Below are 26,093 nucleotides of genomic sequence, written 5' to 3' on the forward strand. Positions count from 1 at the left end.
AGCCACCCATGCGTCCTTTGCTGATTTCTTTTAGGAAGATATTTGGATTTATTTCTCTTTCTTCTTTGTATATTTCTTATTGGTTTTGATATATAGTTGCCACTGGGTTGGTATATAACCTCTTCTGCATGTAGTAGTTGCTATATTGATGAACTTTTAAGTGTGTATCCATTCTTACTCTTTTCCCAATGATTTAGATATTTGGTGACATTTTTTACATCCTTTTATCTTGTAAATTCCTTGACTGATTTTTTTTTTTTTAAGACAGAGGTGGGGGTAGAGGGTGAGGGAGAGAGAGAATCTTAAGCAGGCTCCACACCCAGTGTGGAACCCAACATGGGGCTCAATCTCACAACCTTAAGATCATGACCTGATCTAAAATCAAGAGTCAGACCCTTAACCCACTGAGCCACCCAGGCACCCCAACTTGACTGATTTTTTTAACATAAATATTCATTTTTACTGCTTTTGTGTTTCCTATCTTCATACTGTCTCTTTTGGTCTCTCTTTTGCTTTCACAGAGTCCCCTTCAATATTTCTTGCAGGGCTGGTTTAGTGGTTAAAACCTCCTTTACATTTTGTTTGTTTGGGAAGCTCTTTATCTCTCCTTCTATTCTGAATGATAGCCTTGCTGGATAAAGTATTCTTGGCTGCAGATTTTTCTCATTCAGTACTTTGACTATATTGTGCCACTCCCCTCTGGCTTAGAAAGTTTCTGCTGAAAAATCCCCTGCTAGCCCTATGGGTTTTCCCTTGTATATTGCTGTCTTCTTTTGTCTTGCTGTTTTAAAAATTGTCTCTTTATTACTGTATTTTGTTAATTTAGTTACAATATATTTTGGTGTGTGTCTGTTCTTGTGGATTTTCATGGAGGTTCTCTGTTCCTCCTGGAGATATATATATATATATATATTTCTTTCCCCAGATTAGGGAATTTTTCAACTATTATCTCTTCAAATAAATTCTCTGCCCCCTTTCCTGCCATTTCTTCTGGGACTCCTTTAATATGATTGTTATTATATTTGATGGAGTCACTGAGTTCCCGAAGTCTATTCTCTTTCTGCACAGATAGTTCTCTTTTCTCTTTTGTCCAGCTTGATTACTTCCCATTACTCTGTCTTCTAGGTCACTGGTTTGTTCCTCTACTTCTTTTAGTGTACTGCTCAGTCCATCAAGCACATTTCTGATTTAGCTTATTGATCCCTTTATCTCTGCTATGCTGTTTCTTATCTCTGTGTTAAAATTCTCACTCATGTCTTCCATTCTTTCCTCAAGTCCAGAAAGTACCCTTATGATTAATGCTTTAAATTCTCTATCAGGCATGTTACTAATATCTGTTTCACTTAGATCTCTGGCCATTCCATCCTGTTCTTTCATTTGGGATGTATTTATTTCTCTGTGTCCTCATATTGTCTGCCTTTCTGTGTCTGTTTCTGTATGTTAGGAAAGTCAGCTATGTCTTCTGCTCTTGTAAGTAGTGATGTTATGAAGAAGAGGTCCTGTACTGCCCTGCAATGCAGTGTCCCCTGTTCACCAGAACATAGCCTTTTAGGAGAGTATCCTAAATGTGTTGCTTACACACTACTGTTTTGTGTAAGTCAGTTTTCCTTTCAGTGTATTCATCTGCACTGACCATCTGCCTATTGTGGGCTGTACTTGCTATCTGTGCTGTTAGTGGGAACAAGTCAGGCCAGCACTGAGGGACTGTGTTCACTGAGGAATTTGGCAGCAGTGTGGCAGTGTTAGCAAAATTTGTACTGGGCTACCAGTTCTATGCCAGATGCCCTGATGCATTGAGGCAGCTGGGGTCTGTGTACCAGGGAAGCCAGAGTAACAAGGCTGGGTACAGAGGTTGTCAATGGCTGGGCAAGGCCAGGCACACAATGGTGACTGTGGGCCCATGGCTAGGCATAGTGCAGCAGATGGGTGCTTCACAATGGCTGGGTGAAGTGCATGATAGCAGCAATGTACCTAGTGGCTGAGTATGGCATGCAGCAACATATTTCTATTTTAAATGTTTAAGTTTTTTAGCCCTAAATGTTCTTAGAACTCTATTTTTTCTTTTGTATGACAGAAATGAGTGAAGTAAAAGAAAAACTTCAACACTTTAAAGGTTGATGAAATTTTAATCATATTTTATTACTTTAAGCTCAAATTTTAGAAGAAGAGTTTATTTTCTTAAGAAATCTCTACATCCAATGTGGATCTTAAACTCACAACCTCAACATCAAGAGTTGTTTATTCTACTGACTAAGCCAGCCAGGCAACCCCTAAGCTCAAATTTTAGACACTAAAACAGCTGTAACATTTTCAGATAGATTGACTTCATATGTGAAATGACTATATCCAATGAAGAGGTTTTAAAAAATGCAGATGACATAACTATTGCAATTGAACAATTATAACACTGATTAAACTAAGTTTGTTTCCCCCTTCGTTTAGGATCTTTTCTGAAAATTAATTGACTTATGGCTGGTAAACTAAAGATTGATTTGAATCTCTTTAGAAATATTCTATTTCACCATTTTTATTCCAAAGAAACATGAATGTTATCTATGATATGTCAGATTATAATATGCCAGCAGATCCCTGGAAATTTAGTAGTTACTCTTTTCTCTCCACCTTTCAAATAGTGTGAGATAGCAATGCATTCTCTCTTTAAGAGGAAAAAAAGCACAGACATTCTGACTTAATATCTATGAACTATTCAGAAATCTCTGAAGTTTAATATGGTAGACCTTTGATATATTTCTATGTGTCTCAGAACATAGAATTATAATATCAGAACAGTGTTTTACAAAGGAAAGTTAAAGCAATTATCATATGATTTCACTGATATGAAGAATTTGAGAAACAAGAGAGACGATCATAGGGGAAGGGAAGGAAAAATGAAACAAGATGAAACCAGAGAGGGAGACAAACCATAAGAGACTCTTAATCTCAGGAAACAAACTGAGGTTTGCTGGAGGGGAGGGGGTGGGAGGGATGGGGTGGCTGGGTGATGGACATTGGGGAGGGTATGTGCTATGGTGAGCACTATGAATTGTGTAAGACTGATGAATCACAGACCTGTACCCCTGAAACAAATAATACATTATATGTTAATTTAAAAAAGAAATTGAAAAAAAAAGAAAAGAAAAAGCATTTTTAACTCTCCTCAAATTATGTTTTACTTTATGTTACTTGTAAATAAGTAGATATGAACATAAGGTCATATATAGATTACTGTATTTAGAATAGTCCCAAGGGGATCACATGGTCTCCAGACCTCTTAGTTAATACTATATCATGATATATAAAATTCCAAGTAGTACAAAGTCACATTCTGTTCTCTATATCTCCATAAAATCTTTTGAAAAGTCAAAGACTTATCTATTAGAGTATCCACAGAAACCCAGCAGCAACCAATAATGCTGTTTATGATTTAGAGTTTTATTTATATTTTTATCAAATTAGCTAAGTTTAAAGAGCAGGGTCTGTTGAAAATGGTACACATAAATTTGTTGGGGTTATGATTAGAGAAAGCTCTGGGACATAGGCTTTGGCCCTCATACCAAAGGCTAAAGTCAGGTGATTGCAACTATGAAATTTAAAAATTCAAAAAGCTTTCAAATGGAATGAGACAGGATGTTTTATTAAACTTGTCTTCTGAAAGAGAAATAATTAGATTCAGTTTGCTTGTTTCTTCTTTAACATAAAAAGAACATTTAATAGTCTTGGCAAAAGACTCAAGAGTATGGATACCATAATTTTATTATCTAATCAGCAGATTTTTATCAACCTGGGAACTGTATTTTAAAGGAGCATTAATATGCCCCTTCTTTTCACTACATCTATATCTTTGGGGTAAATACCTAGTAGCACAATTGCTGGGTCATAAGGTAGCTCTATTTTGAACATCTTGAGGAACCTCCATACTGTTTTCCAAAGTGGCTGTACCAGTTTGCATTCCCACCAACAGTGTAAAAGGGGTACATACACCCCAATGTTCATAGTAGCAATGTCCACAATAGCCAAACTGTGGAAGGAGCCAAGATGCCCTTCAAAAGAGGGATGGATAAAGAAGATGTGTACATATATACAATGGGATATTATTCAGCCATCAGAAAGGATGAATACCCACCTTTTGCACTGACATGGATGGAACTGGAGGGGATTATGCTAAGTGAAATAAGTCAAGCAGAGAAAGTCAATTATCATATGGTTTCACTTATTTGTGGAACATAAGGAATAGTGCAGAGGATCATAGGGGATGAGAGGGAAAACTGAATGGGAAGAAATCAGAGAAGGAGACAAACCATAAGAGACTCTGGACTCCGGGAAACAAACCGAGGGTTTCATAAGGGAAGGGGATGGGGAGATGGGATAGCCGGGTGATGGGTATTAAGGAGGGCACATGTTGTGATGAGCACTGGGTGTTATACACAACTAATGAATCGTTAAACACTACATCAAAAACTAATGATGTACTATACGTTGGCTAACTGAACATAATAAAAATAAATAAAATAAACTTAAAATAAAAAAAATAAAGGAACATTAATAAATACCTTTAGCAAATTTTGGGGAAAATCTTATTCATAGATGTATTTCTATGTTTTTGTGACCTTACAAGGAATTTTCAGTACTGTGTACTATTTTGGACAATTCATTAGCAGAAAAGAAAGCAGATTCAGGATGCAAAGCATTTCAAAATATGAAATGGGAACTGTGTAAAATAATTTGATTGCTTAAGGACAGCATTTATTTCCTCTAACAACTTACATTCTTATTTGTGGTGTTTGGACTAAAACTGCACAGTTTATTAGTATCTACTCCATATCATAAAATCCATAATTATGTACTGTTTCAGAGTTATAGAGTTTCATCTTGAACAATCAAAGTACCTTATCATCTGTGTTAGAAGAGATTATTTTGCCATGGCAAATTTTGATCTGTTATTTTTTGTTTTTAATCAAAGCACACACATGTGCTATGTCAAAAATATCATTAGTATGCCATATTAAGGTAATAGAAATTCATTTAAAGTGAAATAGTGTGCTTCTTGCACTTTAATAAGTTTCTTTGTTATACAACATAATAAAGGCCATATATGAAAAACCCACAGATATTATCATCCTCAATGGTGAAAAAATGTGTTTAATTAAAAAATGCCTATGGTTATTATCTCTACTAAAATGAAAAATAAATTCTAAAAATAATTCATATGAATTATAAAAATAATTTATATGTACTTAAATTAAATAAATAACATAAAATGAAGTGGCTGGTTACATACATATGTATACATATCTATATGTATATAAAAATAAAAGATCTTATCTATGCCTAAAGAAAATGAGTATTTTAAATTTCATAATAACTTTTGAAGTAGATATGATCACACAGTTCATATATTATAAACTGCTGCATATATACCTTCCACATAATTCTGTATTTTTACCTTTAAAAATTGTAAATACTCATATTAATATTAAATGCTCAGTGTCATTGTAGCTCCAATTGTTTGACTAACAAACACAATAAGTCCATTTATCCTGCAGGACTAAACAGGTATCACTTACAGGATTCAGGATCAGAGTTGCCATCCCCTTCAGTGCGGTTATTGGGTGCAGTATGATCAAAGTACTGCTCCTGAGGATAGCCAAGGGGCAGGGCATGGGATGTGCTGGGAATCCCCACATCATGGTCTCCCAGTCCACCATCACTGCTGTTTTCCTGAGATCCTTCTGGTAAGTGAAATGTGACATGCCGCTGGGACTGAAAGGAAGAATGAAAATTATAGGGTTTCAGTTCTGATCTGAATAATTGCCTAATGTATCCAATTTAGAAAATGTATTATTTCTGATATCTAGTGAAGTAAGATTAACATGATCTTGAGTTGTAAAAACTGTCAGGCTTTTATGAAGAGTCAGCCTTGTGTTCAAACCTTCTTCACCTGGCAGTAGACTTGCTTTTATTATTTCTTGAAACAGGGTACATCCAAATACACAAAAGTCAGCTTATTCTAAAGTAAGAAGCTGTCAGCCTTTTTAGACATTTGAGCATATTGGAAATTCTGATCAGTATTCAAAAATGGATTTATCATTATTATTATTATTTATTTGACAATAATTCATTTTTTGAAAATAAGTATGGATAAATATAACAAAATTTTATTGCTATAGTTATAAGATTCTGGTGGGCTGAAACAGTAAATAATAGCACAAATGTATTCAATCATGTAGGTTTAGAAAATTAAAAGTACAAATAATCTTTTTCAAGAATTTTAGAGGCAAAATTCTGTATTGGAATTAAGTAATTAATTTCTATGAAGATTTTATTTTATTTTATTTTATTTTAGAGAGACAGAGAGAGAGAGAGCATGAGCTGGAAGGAAAGAGGGAGAGAGAATCTCAAGCAGACTCCATTCTGAGTATGGAGCCCAACATGGGGTTCAATCTCATGATCCTGAGATCATTACCTGAGCTAAAACCAAGAGTTGGATGCTTAACTGATTGTGCCACCCAGGTGCCCCTGTATTAGAATTAATTTAAATAGATTCTACCCTCTACAAAATATAGTTACATGGTATGGATAACAGTTAATGGTAATTATAAAAGCAAACTATACATATTTTATGGTAATTACAGCAGAATATATATGTCAAAATATGAAGATGAAGCATTTGTTTCCAAAACAAAAGATTCATGACACCTAGTGACGGTGTTAACTCCATTCAACCAGATGTAGTGGTACTTTTGTTTGTAACATTCCCATATGTAGTGGCTAATCTCCAAAGATAACCCCCTTAATGGACCTCATCTCTTAGTATTAAGACTCTTTTGTATTTCTCTACCACAGTGAATATAGGTAGGCCCTGAGTAACCAAACCTTGAAGTTTCCACCTTGTTCCATTGGAATACTCACTCTGGAGAAAATCAGCTGTATTGAAAGAAGTATGACTACTGGGAGACTTCCATACCATGAGGAAGCTCAAGCTGGCCATGTGGAAAGACTGCATAGAAAGAAAATACAATACCCAGGAAGGCCTAAGTGTTCCAACTACTCTAGTTCAGGTGCCAGATATGTATGTGAAGAATTCATTCTGGACATTACAGCTTATGGCCTTATATGAGCCATCCCAGCCATCTCCAGACATTTGAACCACCCCAGAGGCACCAGTCATTGTGGAGCAGAGATAATCTCTTCTGTGAATGACCCAAATTCCTGACCTAAAAAATATAAAGTATAATTGGTTTTTGCTTTATGCTCCAAAGTTTAGGGACAGTTTGCTATATAACAATAGATCAACACAAATAACTAACTACTAGGAGTATGAAAGATACAATTTAGAGATAATTATTTAAGAAATTTAGACATAATAAAATCACATGCAATTAGATACTAAGAATTTTCATGGTAGAATTAGTATACTTTCATAAATTTAGTTTTGGCTGTCAGTCACTTTTTTCAAATGGAGATATGAAAACATTTGAAGACCATTACTATAGAATGAATGTTTGTGTGCCCTGAAAACTCATATATTGAAACCTAATACCCAAGATGGTTGTATTTGGAAGTGGGGCTTTTAGGAGATGATTAGATCATGAGGGTGGGGCCCTCATATATGAGGTTACTGTCCTCATAAAAGCAGCCCCAGGGAAGTTCAAAGATGGTGGAGTAGTAGGGGAACCCTGAAGTTGCTTCGTCCTTGAAATACAACTAAATCAATCTTCAACTATTTTGAACAACTCGGAAGAAAATTGGAGGAGAACAGAAAAAATTCGCACATTTGGAATGAGAGAATTCGGCAGAGGCGAGGTATGGAACCCTGAATTGGGGGACTGGGAAGCCATTCAGCAGGGAAGAGGAAGACGTTTGGTTCCCAGAGTAATATCAGGGATGCGATGGTGTGCACACTGAGTAATGACTAGACAAATAAAAGACACTAGAGAATGCCTTAATGTAGAAATAAAAGAACTAAAATATAATCAGTTTGAAATTAAAAATGCAATTACTGAGAGGCAGTCAAAAATGGAGGCTCTAACAGTGAAGATAAATGAGGCAGTAGAGTCACCAATATAGAAGACAAAATGATGGAAAGTAAGAAAGCTGAGAAAAGGAGAGAAAAACAACTACTGGATCATGAGGGGAGACTCTGAGAAATCAATGATACCATAAAGTGCAACAATATTCAAATAATAGGAGTTCCAGAAGATGAAGAAAAGAAAGGAGGGCAGAAGGTATATTGGAACAAATTATAGTTGAGAACTTCCCTAATCTGGGGGAGGAAACAAGCATTCAAGTTCAGGAGGCACAGAGAACCCCCCTCAAAATCAATAAAATTAGGACAACACCCTGACATATAATAGTGAAGCTTGTAAATTCCAGAGACAAAGAGAAAATCCTGAAAGCAGCTCAGGACAGGAGGTCCTTAAACTACAAGGATAGAAACAGAAGGCTGGCAGCAGACCTATCCACAGAGACCCAGCTGGCCAGAAAGGACTGACATAACAAATTCAAGGTGTTAAATGAGAAAAATATGCAGGCAAGAATACTTTATCCAGCAAGGCTGTCATTCAGAATGGAAGGAGAGATAAAGAGCTTGCAAGACAAAGAGAAACTAAAAGAATTTGTGATCACTAAGCAATCCCTGCAAAAAATATTAAAGTGGATCTTTGAGTGAAGAGAGACAAAAAGTAGCAAAGACCATAAAGGAACAGAGACAATCTACAGAAACAGACATTACAGGTAATACAACAGCACAAAATTCATATCTTTCAATAGTTACTCTGAATGTAAATGGGCTAAAAGCTCTAATCAAAAGACACAGGTATCAGATTAGATTAAAAGAAAAACAAAAAAACAAGACCCACTGATATGCTGTCTACCAGAGATTCATTTTAGATCCAAATACAACTACAGATTGAAAATGAGGGGATGGAGAACCATTTATCATGCAAATAGGCATTAAAAGAAAGCTGAGGTAGCAATCCTTATAACAGATAAATTAGATTTTAAACCCAAGACTAATAAGAGATGAAGAGGGGAACTATGTCATAATTAAAGGGTCTATCCAGCAAGAAGAACTAACAATTGTAAATATTTATGCCCCTTACATGAGAGCAGCTAGTTAAATAAATCAATTAATAACAAAAATTAAAGAAATGCATTGATAATGATACTCAGGGTATTGGACAGATCATTTAAGCAGAAGATCAAGGAAACAAAGGCTTTGAATGACACACTGGACCAGATGGGATTCACAGATATATTCAGAGCATTTCATCCTAAAACAACAGAATACACTTTCTTCTCGAGTGCACATGGAACATTCTCCAGAATAGATCACACATTGGACCACAAATCAGGTCTCAACTGGTACCAAAAAACTGGGATTATACTCAGCATAGTTTCAGACCACTGCATAGTTTCAGACCACAATGCTTTAAAACTTGAACTCAATAACAAAAGAAAATTTGGAAAGAACACAAATACATGGAAGTTAAAGAACATCCTACTAAAGAATGAATAGGTCAACCAGGAAACTAAAAAAAATTTTAAAAAATCATAGAAGCAAATGAAAATGAAAACAGAACAGTTCAGAACCTTTCGGAGGCAGCAAAGGTGGTCCTAAGAGGGAAGTATATAGCAATATAAGCCATTATCATGAAACAAAAAAAGTCTCAAATATACAAGTTAACATTACACCTAAAGGAGCTGTAGAAAGTATAGTAAATAAAATCTAGATCCAACAGGAGAAGAGAAATAAAAAAGACTAGAGCAGAAAACAATGAATTAGAAACCAAACAAACAAACAAACAAAATAAACAGTAGAACAGATTAATGAAACAAGAAGGTGGTTCTTTGAAAGAATTAGTAAGATTGATAAATTCCTAGTCAGACTTATCAAAAAGAAAAGAGAAAGGACCCAAAGAAATAAAATCACAAATGAAAGAGGAGAGATCACAACCAACACTGAAGAAATGGAAATATTATGAGCAAAATGCCAACAAGTTTGGGAATCTGGAAGAAATGGATGCATTCCTAGAAACATATAAACTACCAAAACTGAACCAGGAAGAAATAGAAAACCTGAACAGACCATAACCAGTAAGGAAATTGAAGCAGTAATAAAAAATCTCCCAACAAACAGGAGTCCAAGCCTTCATGGCGTCCCAGCAGAATTCTAGAAACATTTAAGGAAGAATTAATACCTATACTTCTGAAACGGTTTCAAAAAATAGAAATAGAAGGAAAACGTGTAAGCCCATTTTATGAGGCCAGCATTACCTTGATTGCAAAACCAGGCAAAGACCCCAGCAAAAAGGAGAATTACAGACCAATACCCCTCATGAACATGGATTCAAAATTCTCACCAAGATACTAGCCAGTAGGATCCAACAGTACATTAAAAGGATTATTCACCACAACCAAGTGGGATTTATTACTGAGCTGCAAGGGTGGCTCAAAATTTGTGAATCAATCAATGTAAAACACTATATTAATAAAAGAAAGGACAAGAAATATATGATCCTCTCATTTGGTGCAGAAAAAGCATTTGACAAAATACAGCATCCTCTCTTGATTAAAACTCTTCGCAGTGTAGGGATAGAGGAAATATACCTCAATATCATAAAAGCCATATACAAAAAGCCCACAGCAAATATTATTCTCAATGGGGAAAATTGAGAGCTTTCCCCTTAAAGTTAAGAACACGACAGGGATGTTCAATCTCACCACTGTTGTTCAACATATTACTAGAAGTCCAAGCCTCAGCAATCAGACAACAAAAAGAAATAAAACACATTCAAACTGACAAAGAAGAACTCAAACTCTCACTCTTCACAGATGACATGATACTTTATGTGGAAAACCCAAAAGACTCCACCCCAAAATGACTAGATCTCATATAGCAATTCAACAATGTAGCAGGATATAAAATCAATGCACAGAAATCAGTTGCATTTCTATGCACTAAACAATGAGACAGAAGAAAGAGAAATTAAGGAATCAATCCCATTTACAACTGCACCAATAACCATAAGATACCTAGGAATAAACCTAGCCAAAAAGGCAAAGGATCTGTACTGTGAAAACTATAGAATACTTATGAAAGACATTTAGGAGGACACTATGAGATGGAAAAGGATTCCATGCCCATGGATTGGAAGAACAAATATTGTTACAATGTCTCTGCTATCCAGAGAAATCCACACATTCAGTGCAATCATTATCAAAATTGCATCAACATTTTTCACAGAGCTGGAATAAATAATCCTAATATCTGTATGGAAACAGAAAAGACCCTGAATAGCCAGGGGAATGTTCAAAAAGAAAAGTGTAGCTGGTGGCTTCACAATTCCAGACTTTAAGCTCTACTACAAAGCTGTAATCATCAAGACAGTATGGTACTGGCACAAAAACAGACACATAGATCAATGGAACAGAATAGAGAGCCCAGAAATGGATCCTCAACTCTATGGTCAACTAATCTTCGACAAAGCAGGAAAGAATGTCCAATGGAAAAAAAAAAAAAAAAAACAATCTCTTCAACAAATGGTGTTGGGAAAATTAGACAGCCACATGCAGAAGAATGAAACTGAACCATTTCCTTATACCACACACAAAAATAGACTCAAAATGGATGAAAGACCTCAATGTGAGACAGGAATCCATCAAAATCCTCGAGGAGAACACAGGCAGCAATCTGTTCGACCTCAGCCACAGCAACTTCTTCCTAGAAACATTGCCAAAGGCAAGGGAAGAAAGGGCAAAAATGAACTATTGGGACTTCATCGAGACAAAAATCTTTGGCAGAGCAAAGGAAACAGTCAACAAAACCAAAAGACAACTGACAGAATGGGAGAAGATATTTGCAAATGACATATCAGATAAAGGGCTAGTATCCAAAATCTATAAAGAAATTATCAGACTCAACACCCAAAGATCAAATAATCCAATCAAGAAATGGCCAGAAGACATGAACAGACATTTCTGCAAAGAAGACATCCAAATGGCCAACAGACACATGAAAACGTGCTCCACATCACTCGGCATCAGGGAAATCCAAATCAAAACCTCAATGAGATACCACCTTACACCAGTTAGGATGAAAAAAAAAATAAGACAGAAAACAAATGTTGGTGAGGATGTGGAGAAAAGGAAACCCTCCTACACTTTTGGTGAGAACAGCCACTCTGGAAAACAGTATGGAGGTTCCTCAAGTCATTAAAAATAGAGCTACCCTATGACCCAGCAATTGCAGTACTAGGTATTTACCCAGTGGATACAAACGTGATCTGAAGGGGCACCTGCATCCTAATATTTATAGCAGCAATATCCACAGTAGCCAAACTATGGAAAGAGTCCAGATGTCCACTGACAGATGAATGGATAAAGATGTGGTATACACACACACACACACACACACACACACACACACACACTGGAATAGGACTCAGAGATCAGAAATTGAAATCTTACCATTTGCAATGACATGGATGGAAGTAAAGCTTATTATGTTAAGCAAACGAACTCAATCAGAGAAAGACAATTATCATATGACTTCACTCATATGTGGAATTTAAGAAACAAAACAGAGGATAATAGGGGAAGGGAGGGAAAAATAAAATAAGATGAAAGCAGAGAGGAAGACAAACTATTAAAGACTCTTAACTATAAGGAACACCCTGAGGTTTGCTGGAGGGGAGGTGGGTGGGTGGATGGGGTAACTGGGTGATGGGCTTTGGGGAGGGCACATGATATGATAAGCACTGGCTATTATGTGCAACTGATGAATCCCTGAACTCTATCTCTGAAACTAATAATATAGTGTATGCTAATTAATTTAATTTAAATAAAAAATTGAATAAAAAGTAGCCCCAAAGATCTCCCTGTCCTCTTCTTCCAAATTGAGCATACAGTGAGCAAATTTTGTCAGTCTAACAATGTTGAATTTGACTATTGTCTCTCAAAGAAACCATAAGCTCATAATTATAGGTTAAATCTCCTTTAATTCTAAAATTATTTATAGTTGTTCATATAAATCATTGTATATAAATTAAAATATAAACATAAAAATATAAACACAAACTTTTTTAAAATGTAAGGTCTGTAACATTAACAGTTTAAAATGCCTGACACATTTTATTTAGACATTTGTCTATAATTAGCTTTTATATATAATTTAACTATTTTTCCTGAGTTTGCTTTAATGATTCTTACTTGAGTTTGCATTTTTCAATTTGTGACACTTCCAGATAGAACAGAACATAAAATAATTATACAAAATTAACAGTTTATGGATCCTTTGTGTAAATTTTGGAAATAGGGTATAACTCATTTGTCTTTTATTTTTTAATTGATGAATCCTATGATGGCACTTTTCTGCTCAGATTCATAATATAGAGGTATTCAAAATAGATAATATTCTTATCTTATTTAGAAAATTAACTATTTCATGAAAATTACTCCCTAAGTCTCTCAAAGAGAATAATAATTTCATTTTTCATGTTGAAAATGATTACTGTGAGATATAAAAGAGCTATTACATTAATGACCATGTCATAACTTGTTCATCTGCAGCCCTTCAAGGAAGCAATGGAATACAAGTTAAAACAATCTAGTGACTGTAATGGTGACTTTATGAGGTGGAAATAAATCCTGGATTATTCATGAATAAATGTATGTACTGAATGGCTAGTTATTTTCCCACCAGTAAGAGAAAAATTCACAAGATGCCTTTCCTTATAATCTACATGCCTTGTTTTTAGAGCAAATCAATCAAAATAACAGAATGTATGAATGCTTAGAAATAATACTGGTGTCACCTAGATGAATCATTTATAGGCAAACTATCAAATTTCCAACATTCTTGTGTCCATTATACCTAATGAAGGTGTAATTCCATACCAAACATCAGGTGAATATTATTACATTTCCATAATATGATATAAGTAGCATTTTATAAAGGTGAATCTAGCAGCAGAGAAGCTGAATGCAGATAGGCCAGCCTGTGAATCTCATTATGGAACATTTGAGTATCCATTTGAGTATTGTGTTCTAGAGGGCTCATTAGAATTACCTGTCAAAGTTTTCAAACTAATCATATAACCTTGCACTTACCTAAACTTCAATTCTAATACACTCTAACCCAGCCTATTCTAGATTCATTGCCATTGCAAGTAACACTGCTTAGAAAGGATAATCATAGGTAGGGTTATTTTTTAAGGATTACTATATGGAGGTTTGTTTTTAATTAATATATAAAACATTATTGTTATACTTTCAAGCATATTTTAAACTTCTGATTTACCATATTTTATAATAATCAGTAGCTTCATGCTGGATTTCAGAGGTTGTCTGCATTTTCACATGGTTACTGTCTCTTAGAAAAATAATTTATAAGAGTCTCTTAATCTTAGGAAACAAACTGAGGGTTGCTGGAGGAGAGGGAATGGGGGTATGGTGTGGCTGGGTGATGGACATTGGGGAAGGCATGTGTTGTGGTGAGTGCTAGGTGTTGTGTAAGACTGATGAATCACAGATCTGTACCCCTGGAACAAATCATACATTATATGTCAATTTTTTTATTATGTTATATTAGTCACCATACAGTACATCATTAGTTTTTGATGTAGTGTTCCATGATTCATTGTTTGTGTATAACACCCAGTGCTCCATGCAATACATGCTCTCCTTAATACCCATCACCATGCTAACCCATCCCTCCCCCTCCCCTCTAAAACCCTCAGTTTGTTTCTCAGAGTCCATAGTCTCTCATGTTAATTAAAAAATAAATAAATAAATAATAATTTATAATTATTCAAATATCTTAAAATGTGAACATATTTTAGAAACTCAATTTGAAATTTTCATGTGCATTATATGGCCAGCATACATATCCCACTTGTAACTTATAATTCCCAATGTAAAAGCTCCCAGATGACACATTTTACAGTAGGCCTTTACTAGTTGAACCTATACTTTGTAGTCATATAGACTTCTACTTTTCCAATTTAAGTAATCTTGCAGGGTAGATCAGTTCATCTAATTGTATTTTCATTGGTCCATTTCATAAAATTTGAATAGTTTGTCTCATTTTTCATTTTCTATTTTGCATTCTGTCCTTAAAGTCTTATGCTTCAAGGCTTTTATCATTTTAATATGATAAATTATTACTAGCATGTGCAGGAAGTTCATGATGCTCAATTGTACCAGAATCAAAACAAATGTCAGCTCTATTTTGCCACTACATGTTTCCATAGCACTTGGTAATGTTTTTAATTTAATTTTATTTATTTAATTTTTGGCAAATAAATCAGACTTATTCCCTTGATGGTTAGAAGACTATGTGGCACTACATAAGGGCATCTTCCCTTCAGTCATGATTCATCTCAGCTCAATCTAAATGGAAATGATCTATTCAAAGATAGGTTTAACGAATCTTCTTTCCAGAGTGTTGTTTGTAAATTCTTAAATCGACATGTTGCCAGAGTTTTCTGAACTTTGCAAATTAAAGAGAATTATTGCAAATGTTTGAGAAAGTACAACTTTCTGACCAAGGATTAAAATAGGACAATATTGTGTTGGCCAGCTAAGATGGCAGTGTAGTAGGAGGACCCTAGGCTTGCCTCATCCCTATAACACAGCTAGATAACTATCAAATAATTCCAAATACCCAAGAAATTGACTTGACTGATAAAACACACTGCACCAATAGAGGGAGAGAAGAGGCCACACCAAGGAAGGTAGAAAGTGTAGAGAAATGGTTTGGGGAGAAAAGGATCATGGGTGCTGCACAGGGGAGGGAGCTCTGGTTGTGGAGAAAGGGGAGAGAGAGAGAGTGGAGTGCACAAGGATATGGACAAGGAGAACACTTCCCCAAAACCATTGGTTGGGAAAATGAGAGGGACTCATTTTCATCAGTTTTTGCAACGAGGAGAGCTCAAAGACCGGAATTTTAGGGGTTCATGGGTTCAGTAGGGATAGTAGACCTGAGCGCACTGCCCTAGTCCTAGAGAGAAGGCAAGGAAACAACCCTGGGGTAGATGGGGGCAAGCTGAGGATCCCCTAAGATGCACCTGGAGAGACTGTTCCCTCTTCTTAGAGCAAATCTATGAAAGGTGACATTTCCTCTCTGGAGACAAAAGAGCCAGCAGGTGTCATTTCACTTCTCTGCCCCTCAGTATAGGTGTAGAGACACCTGCTGAGGGTGGGTAACCCTGACACTGGCTGTTCAGCCTGTTTTGCTCCAAATCCCATGCCCCTGCACTCTGGCGCGACTGCTCTTCTGGGTCAAAACTTCATCAGTCCCAGCATGGCAAGACCTTCCCCAGAATACCAGCACTGGTCCAAGCCACACCAGGTCCCTAAAGTTTGGAGTTTTAGAAGTCAGCAGGCTTGGCAGAGATAGAGCCCAAATTACACTGCACTGTTGCAGACAGGAAAGCAACCTGGAGACATAATTGTGAAAAGAGCAATCTGAAAATGCCTAGGGTGTATGAGGGGAAATTATTCACTCTTCTGGGAGTGCTTCTTTGAGAGCAGCAAGCACATACTCCCCTCTCCAGGGACAAAGGAGCTGGCTGGTACCATTCCCCTGCCCTGCCCCTCAGCATAAACCAACTTCAGTAAACAGCACAGCACTAACACTGACTGCCTAACCTGCTTACATCAATTCCCACATCCCTGTTTTCTGCAGTTACTGCTTTTCTCAGGCAAGTGTGCCCAAGGACCAGTGCAGTATGCTCTTTCCCAAGAAGCCCAGCACAAACCCCCACATGCACCAAGTCTAATGACCATAGAGTTCTGCAAGGCTTCAGTCCTAGTGGAAGTAGCATCAGGTCTCATTTAACAAGCAGATCAGAGCACACCTCATTAAAACTTACCACACTCTGGCCAAGGACCAAACACCGTACACTGCAGGCAAGGAGAATCTCTGCAAACCACTGACCTGAAGGATAGAGCAGCCAAAACACAACAGCAGAGTGCATGCAGCACACACAAGAGACACTCCCCAAAGCACCAGGCCCTGGACCCTATATGATTTCTTCTTCATAAAGCCATTACTCACAGAGCAGTAAACATAACAGGCTTTTCTCACACAGAGAAGACCAAAACCTAGATAAAATGCCAAGACAGAGGAAATCATCCCAAAAGAAAGAACAAGAAAACATCATTGCCAGAAACCAAATCAAAACAGATATAAATAATATGCCTGGAGGAGAACTGAAAATTACAATCATAAGGATACTTGCTGGGCTTGAGAAAAGCATGGAAGACATCAGGGTGATGTTTATAAAACAATCAGTCAGACAAGACTGGGCATGTTCAGGGTGGTAAAAAAAAAAATCAGTCAGAAATGAACAATGAAATATTTGAGATTCAAAACCAACTAGATGTAATGAAACAAGGATGGAAGAAGCAGAGGAATGAATAGGTGATATAGAATATCGGATTATGGAAAATAATGAAGCTGAAGAAAAGAGAGAAAGAATGATGGACCACATGAGTAGCCTTAGGGAACTCAGTTATGTCATCAAACGAAATAACATTTGTATCATAGGAGTACCAGAAGAGCAGAAAAGGAGGCAGAAGATATACTTGAGGAAATAATAGCTGAAAACTTGCTTAATCTGGAGAAGGAAACAGACATCCAAATCCAGGAGGCACAGAGAACTCCCATCAAAATCAACAAAAGCAGGCCAACACCAAAACATATTGTAGTTAAATTTGCAAAATACAGTGATAAAGAAAAAATCATAGCAGCAAGACAAAAGAAGTCCATAACTTATATGGGAAGATCCTTAAGGTTGACAGCAGATTTCTCCACAGAAGTTTGGCAAGCCAGAAGCAAGTGGCATTATTCATTGAATGTGCCAAATGAGAAAAATCTGCAGCCAAGAATACTCTATCCAGCAAGGCTATCATTCAGAATAGAGAGAGAGATAGTTTCCAGACAAACAAAAACTGAATGAGTTCATGACCACTAAACCAGCCTTGCAAGAAATATCAAGGAGGACAATTTGAGTGGAAAGGAAAGACCAAAAATGATAAAGACTAGAAAGGAAAAAAGAAAATCTCCAGAAACAATGACAAAACAAGTACTAAATGGCAATAAATACATATCTATCAATAATACTCTGAATGTAAATAGACTAAACACTCCAATCAAAAGACATGGGATGTCTGAAATTGTGATGCCTACAGCTTTGCTTTTCTTCTTCAAGATTGCTTTGGCCCTCATGGTCTTTTTTGGTTCTATACAAATTCTTGGATTGTTTGTTCTGGCTCTGTGAAAAATGCTGTTGGTATTTTGATAGGTATTGCATTAAATGTGTAGATACCTTTGGGTAGTATAGACAAATTAACAGTATGTGATCTTCCCATCCATGAGCATGGAATGTTTTTCCATTTTTGTGTCTCATCTTCAATTGCTTTCATCAGTGTTTTATATTTTTCAGAGTACAGATCTTTTACCTCTTTGGTTAGGTTTATTCCTAGGTACCTTTTTGGTTTTGGTGCAATTGTAAATGGGAACAACTTATTGATTTCTTTTTCTGCTGCTTCATTATTGGTGTAGAGAAGTGCAACAGTTTTCTGTGGGTAGGTTTTGTATCGTATGGCTTTACTGAATTTGTGTATCAGTTATAGCAATTCTTTGGTGTAGTCTTTCAGATTTTCTACAGAGCATCATGTCATCTGCAAATAGTGAAAGTTTAACTTCTCACTTGCCAATTTAGATGCCTTTTGGTTGTTGTTGTTGTTGTTGTCTGATTGCTGAGGCTAAGACTTCCAGTACTATGTTAAATAACAGTTTTGAGAGGGGACATCCTTCCCTTTTTCCTAATTGTAGAAGAAAAGCTCTGCTTTTCCCCATTGAAAATGATATTAGCTGTGGGTATTCAGTATATGGCTTTTATGAAGTTGGGGTATGTTTCCTCTATCCCTACTTTGTTGAGTTTTTTTTTTTTCTCTCATGAATGCATGTTGTAATTTATCAAATGCTTTTTTCTGCAGCTATTGACAGGATTATATGGTTCTTATTTTTTTTATTTTATTAATGTGCTGTATCACATTGACTTGCAAATATTAAATGACTCTTGCAAACCAGGAATAAATCCCACTTGATTGTGGTGAAATATTCTTTTAATATAATGTTGGATTCAATTTACTAGTATTTTGTTGAGAATTTTTGCATCCATGTTCATCAGGGATATTGGCCTGTAGTTCTCTTTTTTAAGTGGGGTATTTGTCTGTTTTTGGAATCAGGGTAATTCTGGCCTCATAGAATGAGTTTGGAAGTTTTCTTTCCATTTCTATTTTTTTGGAACAGTTTGAAAATAATAAGTATTAACTCTTCTTTAATTGTTTGGTAGAAGTCACCTGTGAAGTCATTTGGCCCTGGACTTTTGTTTGTTGGGAGATTTTGGAGGACTGAATCAATTTCTCTGCTGGTTATCTGTCCATTCAATTTTTCTATTTCTTCCTGTTTCAGTTTTGGTAGTTTATATGTTTCTAGGAACTTATCCATTTCTTCCAGATAGGCCAATTTGTTGATATATAATTTTTCATAATATTCTCTTATAATTGTATTTTTGAGGTGTTGACTTTGATCTCTACTCTCTCATTCATGATTTTATTTATTTGGGTTCTTTCTCTTTTCTTTTTCATAAGTCTAGATAGGTGTTAATGAATTTTATTAATTCTTTAAATGAACCAGCTCCCAGTTTCATTGGTCTGTTCTATTATTTTGTTTGTTTGTTTCTATGTCATTTATTTCTGGTCTAATCTTTATTATTTCCTGTCTTCTGCTGGCCTTAGGCTTCCTTTGCTGTTCTTTTTGTACCTCCTGTAGGCATAAGGTTTGGTTGTTTATTTGAGATTTTTTTTGCTTCTTGAGGTAGAACTGTATTGCTATATACTTCCCTCTTAGAAAAGCTTTCCCTGCATCCCAAAAGCTGTGGACCATTGTGTTTACATTTTCATTTCTTTCCATGTATTTTTTTAATATCTTATTTAATTTCCTGGTTGACCCATCCATCCTTTAGTAGGGTGTTCCTTAGCTTCCTTTAGCCTTTAGTGTATATATATATATATATATATATATATATATATATAATGGAATATTACTCAGCCAACAAAATAATGAAATCTTGCCATTTACAAGGTCATGGATTAAGCCAAAGTGTATTATGCTAAGCAAAAAAAGTCAGTCAGAGAAAAACAAATGCTATATGATTTCACTCATATATAGAATTTAAGAAACAAAACAAATGAACATATGGGAAGTGGGAAAAAAAAGAGAGAGAGAATGAAGCAAACCATAAGAGACTCTTAACTATTGAGAACAAACTGAAGGTTGCTGGAGGGGAGGTGGGTGGGGTATGGGCTAAGTGGGTGATAGGTATTAAGTAGGACATTTGTTGAATTGAGCACTGTGTATCGTATGTAAGTGACGAATTGTGAAATTGTACTCCTGAAATCAATATTACACTGTATGTTAACTAACTAGAATTTAAATAAAATTTTGAAAAATATAAATAAATAAATAATAAATAAATAAATAAATAATAAAATTGATACAATAGAAAAATACTCTAGAAAATGTACTGTTCCTTGATCTATTTTGGACGTCTAAAAAATGAAAAATATAAAAATGAGGCTTCTAAAATCCAACAAACTACACAAGACTATATAAAGCTTTCTCATAAAAGTTATAGCCTCTCCTACATTATTAAATAAAACCTTACCTTAAATTCAAAATATCACTCAATCTTACTGAAAGGACACCCATCTTTGATCTTAAAGATGTCTAGTTTTATAATGCACCATTGATAATCAAGCTAATTGTTTTTAGCATTATTTACTTTCCAGAGGAGTTAGTGGTGAAATATGGGTTCCTGGAACAGGATGAGTGCTGTGAAGACATAGAAAAATAGGATGCAATTTCATTTAAACTAATGAAAACAAATCATCTCAATTTACTTGCCATGTTTGAACACTCTTATGTTTTAAAATACAAGGATTTCAGTAAAATGTTACTCTTTACTTTTAAATATATGGGCTCACAATATATAAAAATATTGGATCATTATGTTGTACAACTGAAAGTAATATAATGTAGTAAAATACATTATATAGACATATTTCTCAGGATCAAAGATAATTCTCTTTCTGGTATGATTGGTTATTGGGGAAACTGTTAGAGAACATTCAAATGGTTAATACCTCTTAGCCTCATTTGAGAAAAGGCTACTTCATAATTTGTGAGAGATTTTAAGATTGAAAAGTCTCCATTTAAGAACAATAATCTGATCTTTTTTTTTTACTTTGAAATCTAATTCAGCCTACAAAACATATTTTTTATCTCCTATTATCAATGTGTGGATATATGACTATTAAAAAATATAAAATCCATTTGAGTGATTTATACTATCTGATTTAGATTATAGAGGAAAATGTGATTAAATTTAGAGGTGGTAAATCAAAACAGCAAGTACTTCAACTAGCCTCCAGAATCTTCATTACACCTCTCAAAAGTTGTGAAGGGGAGCAGAATTTTCCACCCCAAAATATTTCTCTTTAGCATAAAGATTATTTTAGGCTGATTATTTTGTTTATTTATTTATTTATTTATTTATTTACTTACTTACTTACTTGTTTGTTTATTTTTAAAGATTTTATTTATTTGAGAAAGAGAGAGAGAGCATGAGTGTGGGGGAGAAAAGCAGAGGGAGAGATAGAAGCAGGCTCCCCAATGAACATGCAGCCCAACATGAGGTTGTTTCCAGGACCCTGGGATCATGACCTGAGCAGAAGACAGATGCTTAACAGACTGAGCCACCCAGGCACCTCGAGCTGATTATTTTTAAGAAATTACAAACAAACAAACAAAAAGCTTTGAAAACTTCATAGAAGTTACCTTTTCCTAAGAGATATTTAAATTTATAAGGGAAATCTCTATTTGTAAGGGTCTCTCCCTCCTTATACAAGGAAAAGTAGGATGACTAAATTTGTAGAAACTCTTATCATTGGAAAACACCTGGACTTAAATCTGCATAACAACCATGTCATTGTTTACTGTGCTTTGCCAGATATCTTCTCTCCCCAGCACAACATAATCTTTTGACTAATGGAAGATGATATTTAAGGTGATTTCATAGGTCATTTCAGGAATTACTTAGTTTTCCTGGGTATCTTTATTTATAAAGGAGTTATATTTCTTATTAAACTTCCATTTATTTTTCTTCTTTCTTTTATTGCAGAGAGGTCACAGCCAGGAACCTAGAATGGTAGAGGGAAAATTATTTTTCCTACCTGATAGTAGCATGAAATTTGCATAATTTAAACTATTATTTATCAGTACATGGTCTAGGCATTGTGGGAGTAGTGGTGGTGGTGATTAGATTGAATTAAATATTCAAATTACTGGTCTCCATTACAGACCTACTAAATCAGAATTTCAGTTGTCATATTCTAGAAATATGCATTTTACTGCACCCTGCATTATTCTTGTATTCTTCATGTTTGTTGAGGGCCACTAATTTTAAGCACTTACTACTGATAAATCATTCAAAACTATATTATTAATTGAACATTTATTTTTAGCTAATTGAAGGAAAATAGAAGGATGAAAATGTTCAGCACCTAGATGCGACTATAAAATTTTTAAAATTTATATCATGACTGAATATTCACTAGCATAGGAGCCAAGGGTAGGCTATCCCAAATGTGCCGCTTTGGCATATTGATTATTTTAACTAAAAGTTACTTGAGACAGCCCATGCAAGAAGAACACTACACTCAGACCCTCCTCTGTCATCTTGAAAGTGAGAAATAAATATCACATTCAAAAAGTACCTTTCCTGGACCAGGAGGTAAAGAGACATCCTTATCACCAGAGACAAGAAATGCAAGGCCAAGAATGCTGTATAAACAACTTTTGTCAGGAGGCAAAATGGCAGAAGAGTAGGGGACCTCATTCTATCTGGTCCCTTGAATTTAGCTAAATAACTATTAAATCATTCTGAACACCCATGAATTCATCCTGAGGTGTAAAAAGATAATACCTGGAACTGTACAAGTAGAAAAGTGAATACTTTTTGCAAGGTACGATGTGCAGAGAAGTAATTCTGAGGGGATAATTGGAAGATAAATGGATTGAGGGAGGAAGCCTCAGTAAGCTGGCTATTGGAAAGTGATATAGCCCCAGAGGGCAAAATCGGAGCCCTTAGAAATCTGCTCCAGTGGAGACACCCTGCCTAAAAGGTGCTCACATGGTGGAATGAGCAAAATTTTAGGTGGCACAGTGTGGTCTCAGTATCCCTGGAGTCGTAGAAAGAGCAAGGGTGACTGAACCAGTAGAGTTCCCAGACATTGGGACAGGGAAACTGGTTATGGTCAGTGAGCCCAGGAGGGGTCTCTCAGCTTAGTTTTCCAAAAAACCGTGAGCCACGGCCAACAGGTGACCCCTCTCTGTGTGAGGACCCTGCAAAGGACAGGAATTTGGGGACCCTCTGCCTTCCCTGAGAGGGATAGAGCAGGTGCAGGCATGACCAGGGGATAGCTCTCAGTGCAGGGGCCATGTAAAGGACAGCAACAGGTGACCCTCCACCTTCCCCCAGGAAAGGCAGAGCAGGTGCATGCATGATCAGGAAACCACTCTTTACACCGGGGCCCTAAAAAATGCAAAAGTTGGGAGACCCTCCATCTTCCCCTGGGAGGATCAGTGTGGGCATGCACCACAGGAGTCTGCAGAGTTTGGCACACACAAAAGTGAAGACCGTTTATCCGTGAGGATGTACTGAAGAGAGAGGACCACATGATCTTTTGGCTCTGGGGCTGGAGATTGGGGAAGAGCCATTTTTATTTTGATCCTTTAAAGAGGCACAGAAAGCCTTCAGGGAACAAAAGCCACACAGAGGGAACAAAAACAGCTTACACTGAACCCGGCTCCATGGCAAGGGGTGGTGCAACTCCACCCAGGCAAAGACACCTGAGAATCAGCACAGTAGGCCCCTCCCCCAGAAGACCAACTGGAAGAACAGGTGAAGAGCAAGTTTACAGACCACACAAGACTGTAAAACTCCAGTGCTAGGGGAAAATAATATATAGAATTTGAGGTTTTTTTCTCATCATTGATTTATCTTTCGGTTTAAAATTTTCTATTTCTTTTTTTTTTTAATTTTTCTCTTTTCAACTAGTTTCTTATTTTATCAACTCTTTATTTTTAAGTCTTTTTAACTTTCATTTTTTACATTTACATTTTATAGATATATTCTTCATTTTTGGCTTCTTTTCACTCTATTCATTTTTATTTTTGATATATATATATATATATATATATATATATATATATATATATATATATATATATATATATATATATATATTTCTCTTACTTTACAATTTGGGATTTAGTGTCCTCTAACACACAGACCAAAATACACTCAGGACCAAGTGGATCACCCTGTTTCATCCACCCTGTGAGATTATATTCTCTATCCCCCCTTTTTTTTCTTTCCTTTTTTTTTCTTTTTCTTTCTTTTTCTGGTTTCTGACCTCTTCATATGTGTCTAGTGTGTATCTCATTTGGGTTGTGGTTGATATTCTTGATAGTACTCTTGTGTTTATTCATTTTTCTCTGGAAAAAGTGACTAGAAGGAGGAATTCACAAAAAAAGAAAGAACTACAGGTAATACTCTGCCACAGATCTAATGAATATGGATGTAAGTAAAATGTTCAAGCTGATATTCAGGATAACAATTATAAAGTTACTAGCTAGGCTTCAAAAAAGCATAAAAAAACCCTAGAGAATCTCTTAGAGCAGAAATGAGATCTAATCATGCTGAAATTAAAAATGCTCTGAGCCACAGGCTAAATTGGATGCTCTAACAGCTAGGGTTAATGAGGCAGAAGAGAGAGTAAGTGACATAGAAGACAAGTTGATGGAAAGGAAGGAACCTGAGAAAAAGAAAAAACTAATGGACCATGAAGGGAGGCTTCAAGAAACCAGGGATGCCATAAAATGAAACAATACCAGATTTATTGGGAGGCCTGATGGAGAAGAAAGAGAGAGAGGGCCAAAAGGTATATTTGAGCAAATCATAGCTGAGAACTTCCCTAATCTGGGGAAGGAAACAGGCATTCATGTCCAAGAGGTAGGGAGGACCCTTCCTAAAATCAATAAAAATAGATCAATACCCTGACATATAATAGTGAAGCTTGCAAATTTCAGAGATAAAGAGAAAATCCTGAAGGCAGATCAGGACAAGATGTTCCTAACCTACAGGAGTAGGAACATTACACTGACATCAGACCTATCCACAGAGACCTTGCAGGTCAGAAGGGGCCAGCATGATATATTCAGGGTACTAAATGAGAAAAACATGCAGCCAAGAATACTTTATCCAGCAAGGCTGTCATTCAGAATGGAAGCAGAGATAAAGAGCTTCCAGGACAGACAGAAACTGAAAGAACATGTGACCACCAGGCAGCCCTGTAAGAAATAAAGGATATCCTATAAGTGAAAAGAGAACCCAAGAGCAATATAAATCAGAAAGAATCAGAATAAATCTACAGAAACAGGGACTTTACAGGCAATAAAATGGCATGAAATTAATATCTTTCAATAATTACCCTGAATGTAAATGGGCAAAGTGTTCCAATCAAAATACACAGGATATCAGATTGGATAAAAAACCAAGAACCATCTATATGTTGTCTACAAGAGACACATTTAGACTTAAAGACACCTCCAGACTGAAAGTGAGGGGGTGGATAACAGTTTATCATGCTGATGGACCTTAAAAGAAAGCTGAGGTAGCAAACCTCATATCAAAAAATTAGAATTCAAACCAAAGACTGTAGTAAGAGATGAAGTGGGACACTATATCATACTGCAAGGGTCTACCTAACAAGAAGATATAACAATTATAAATATTTATGCTCCTAATTTGGGAATAGCCAATTATGTCAAATAATTAATAACCAAATTAAAGAAACACATTGATAATAATACAATAATAGTAGGGGATTCAACACCTTACAGAAATGGACAGATCATCTAAGCAGAAGATCAAGAAGGAAACAAGGGCTTTGAATGA

At 35.8% G+C, this 26,093-nt stretch overlaps 1 protein-coding gene across 1 annotated transcript in view; it reads right to left on the reverse strand.

The window, feature by feature from the left end:
* Nucleotides 1-26,093, reverse strand: part of PCDH11X (protocadherin 11 X-linked) — a 569,875-nt gene that overhangs the window by 283,187 nt on the left and 260,595 nt on the right. The window contains 1 exon segment of the mRNA XM_021693221.1: nt 5,565-5,760. Coding sequence (XP_021548896.1) covers nt 5,565-5,760 — 196 coding nt within the window.

The sequence above is a fragment of the Neomonachus schauinslandi genome, chromosome X, assembly GCF_002201575.2.
Source record: "Neomonachus schauinslandi chromosome X, ASM220157v2, whole genome shotgun sequence".
NCBI classification, from domain to species: Eukaryota; Metazoa; Chordata; class Mammalia; order Carnivora; family Phocidae; genus Neomonachus; species Neomonachus schauinslandi.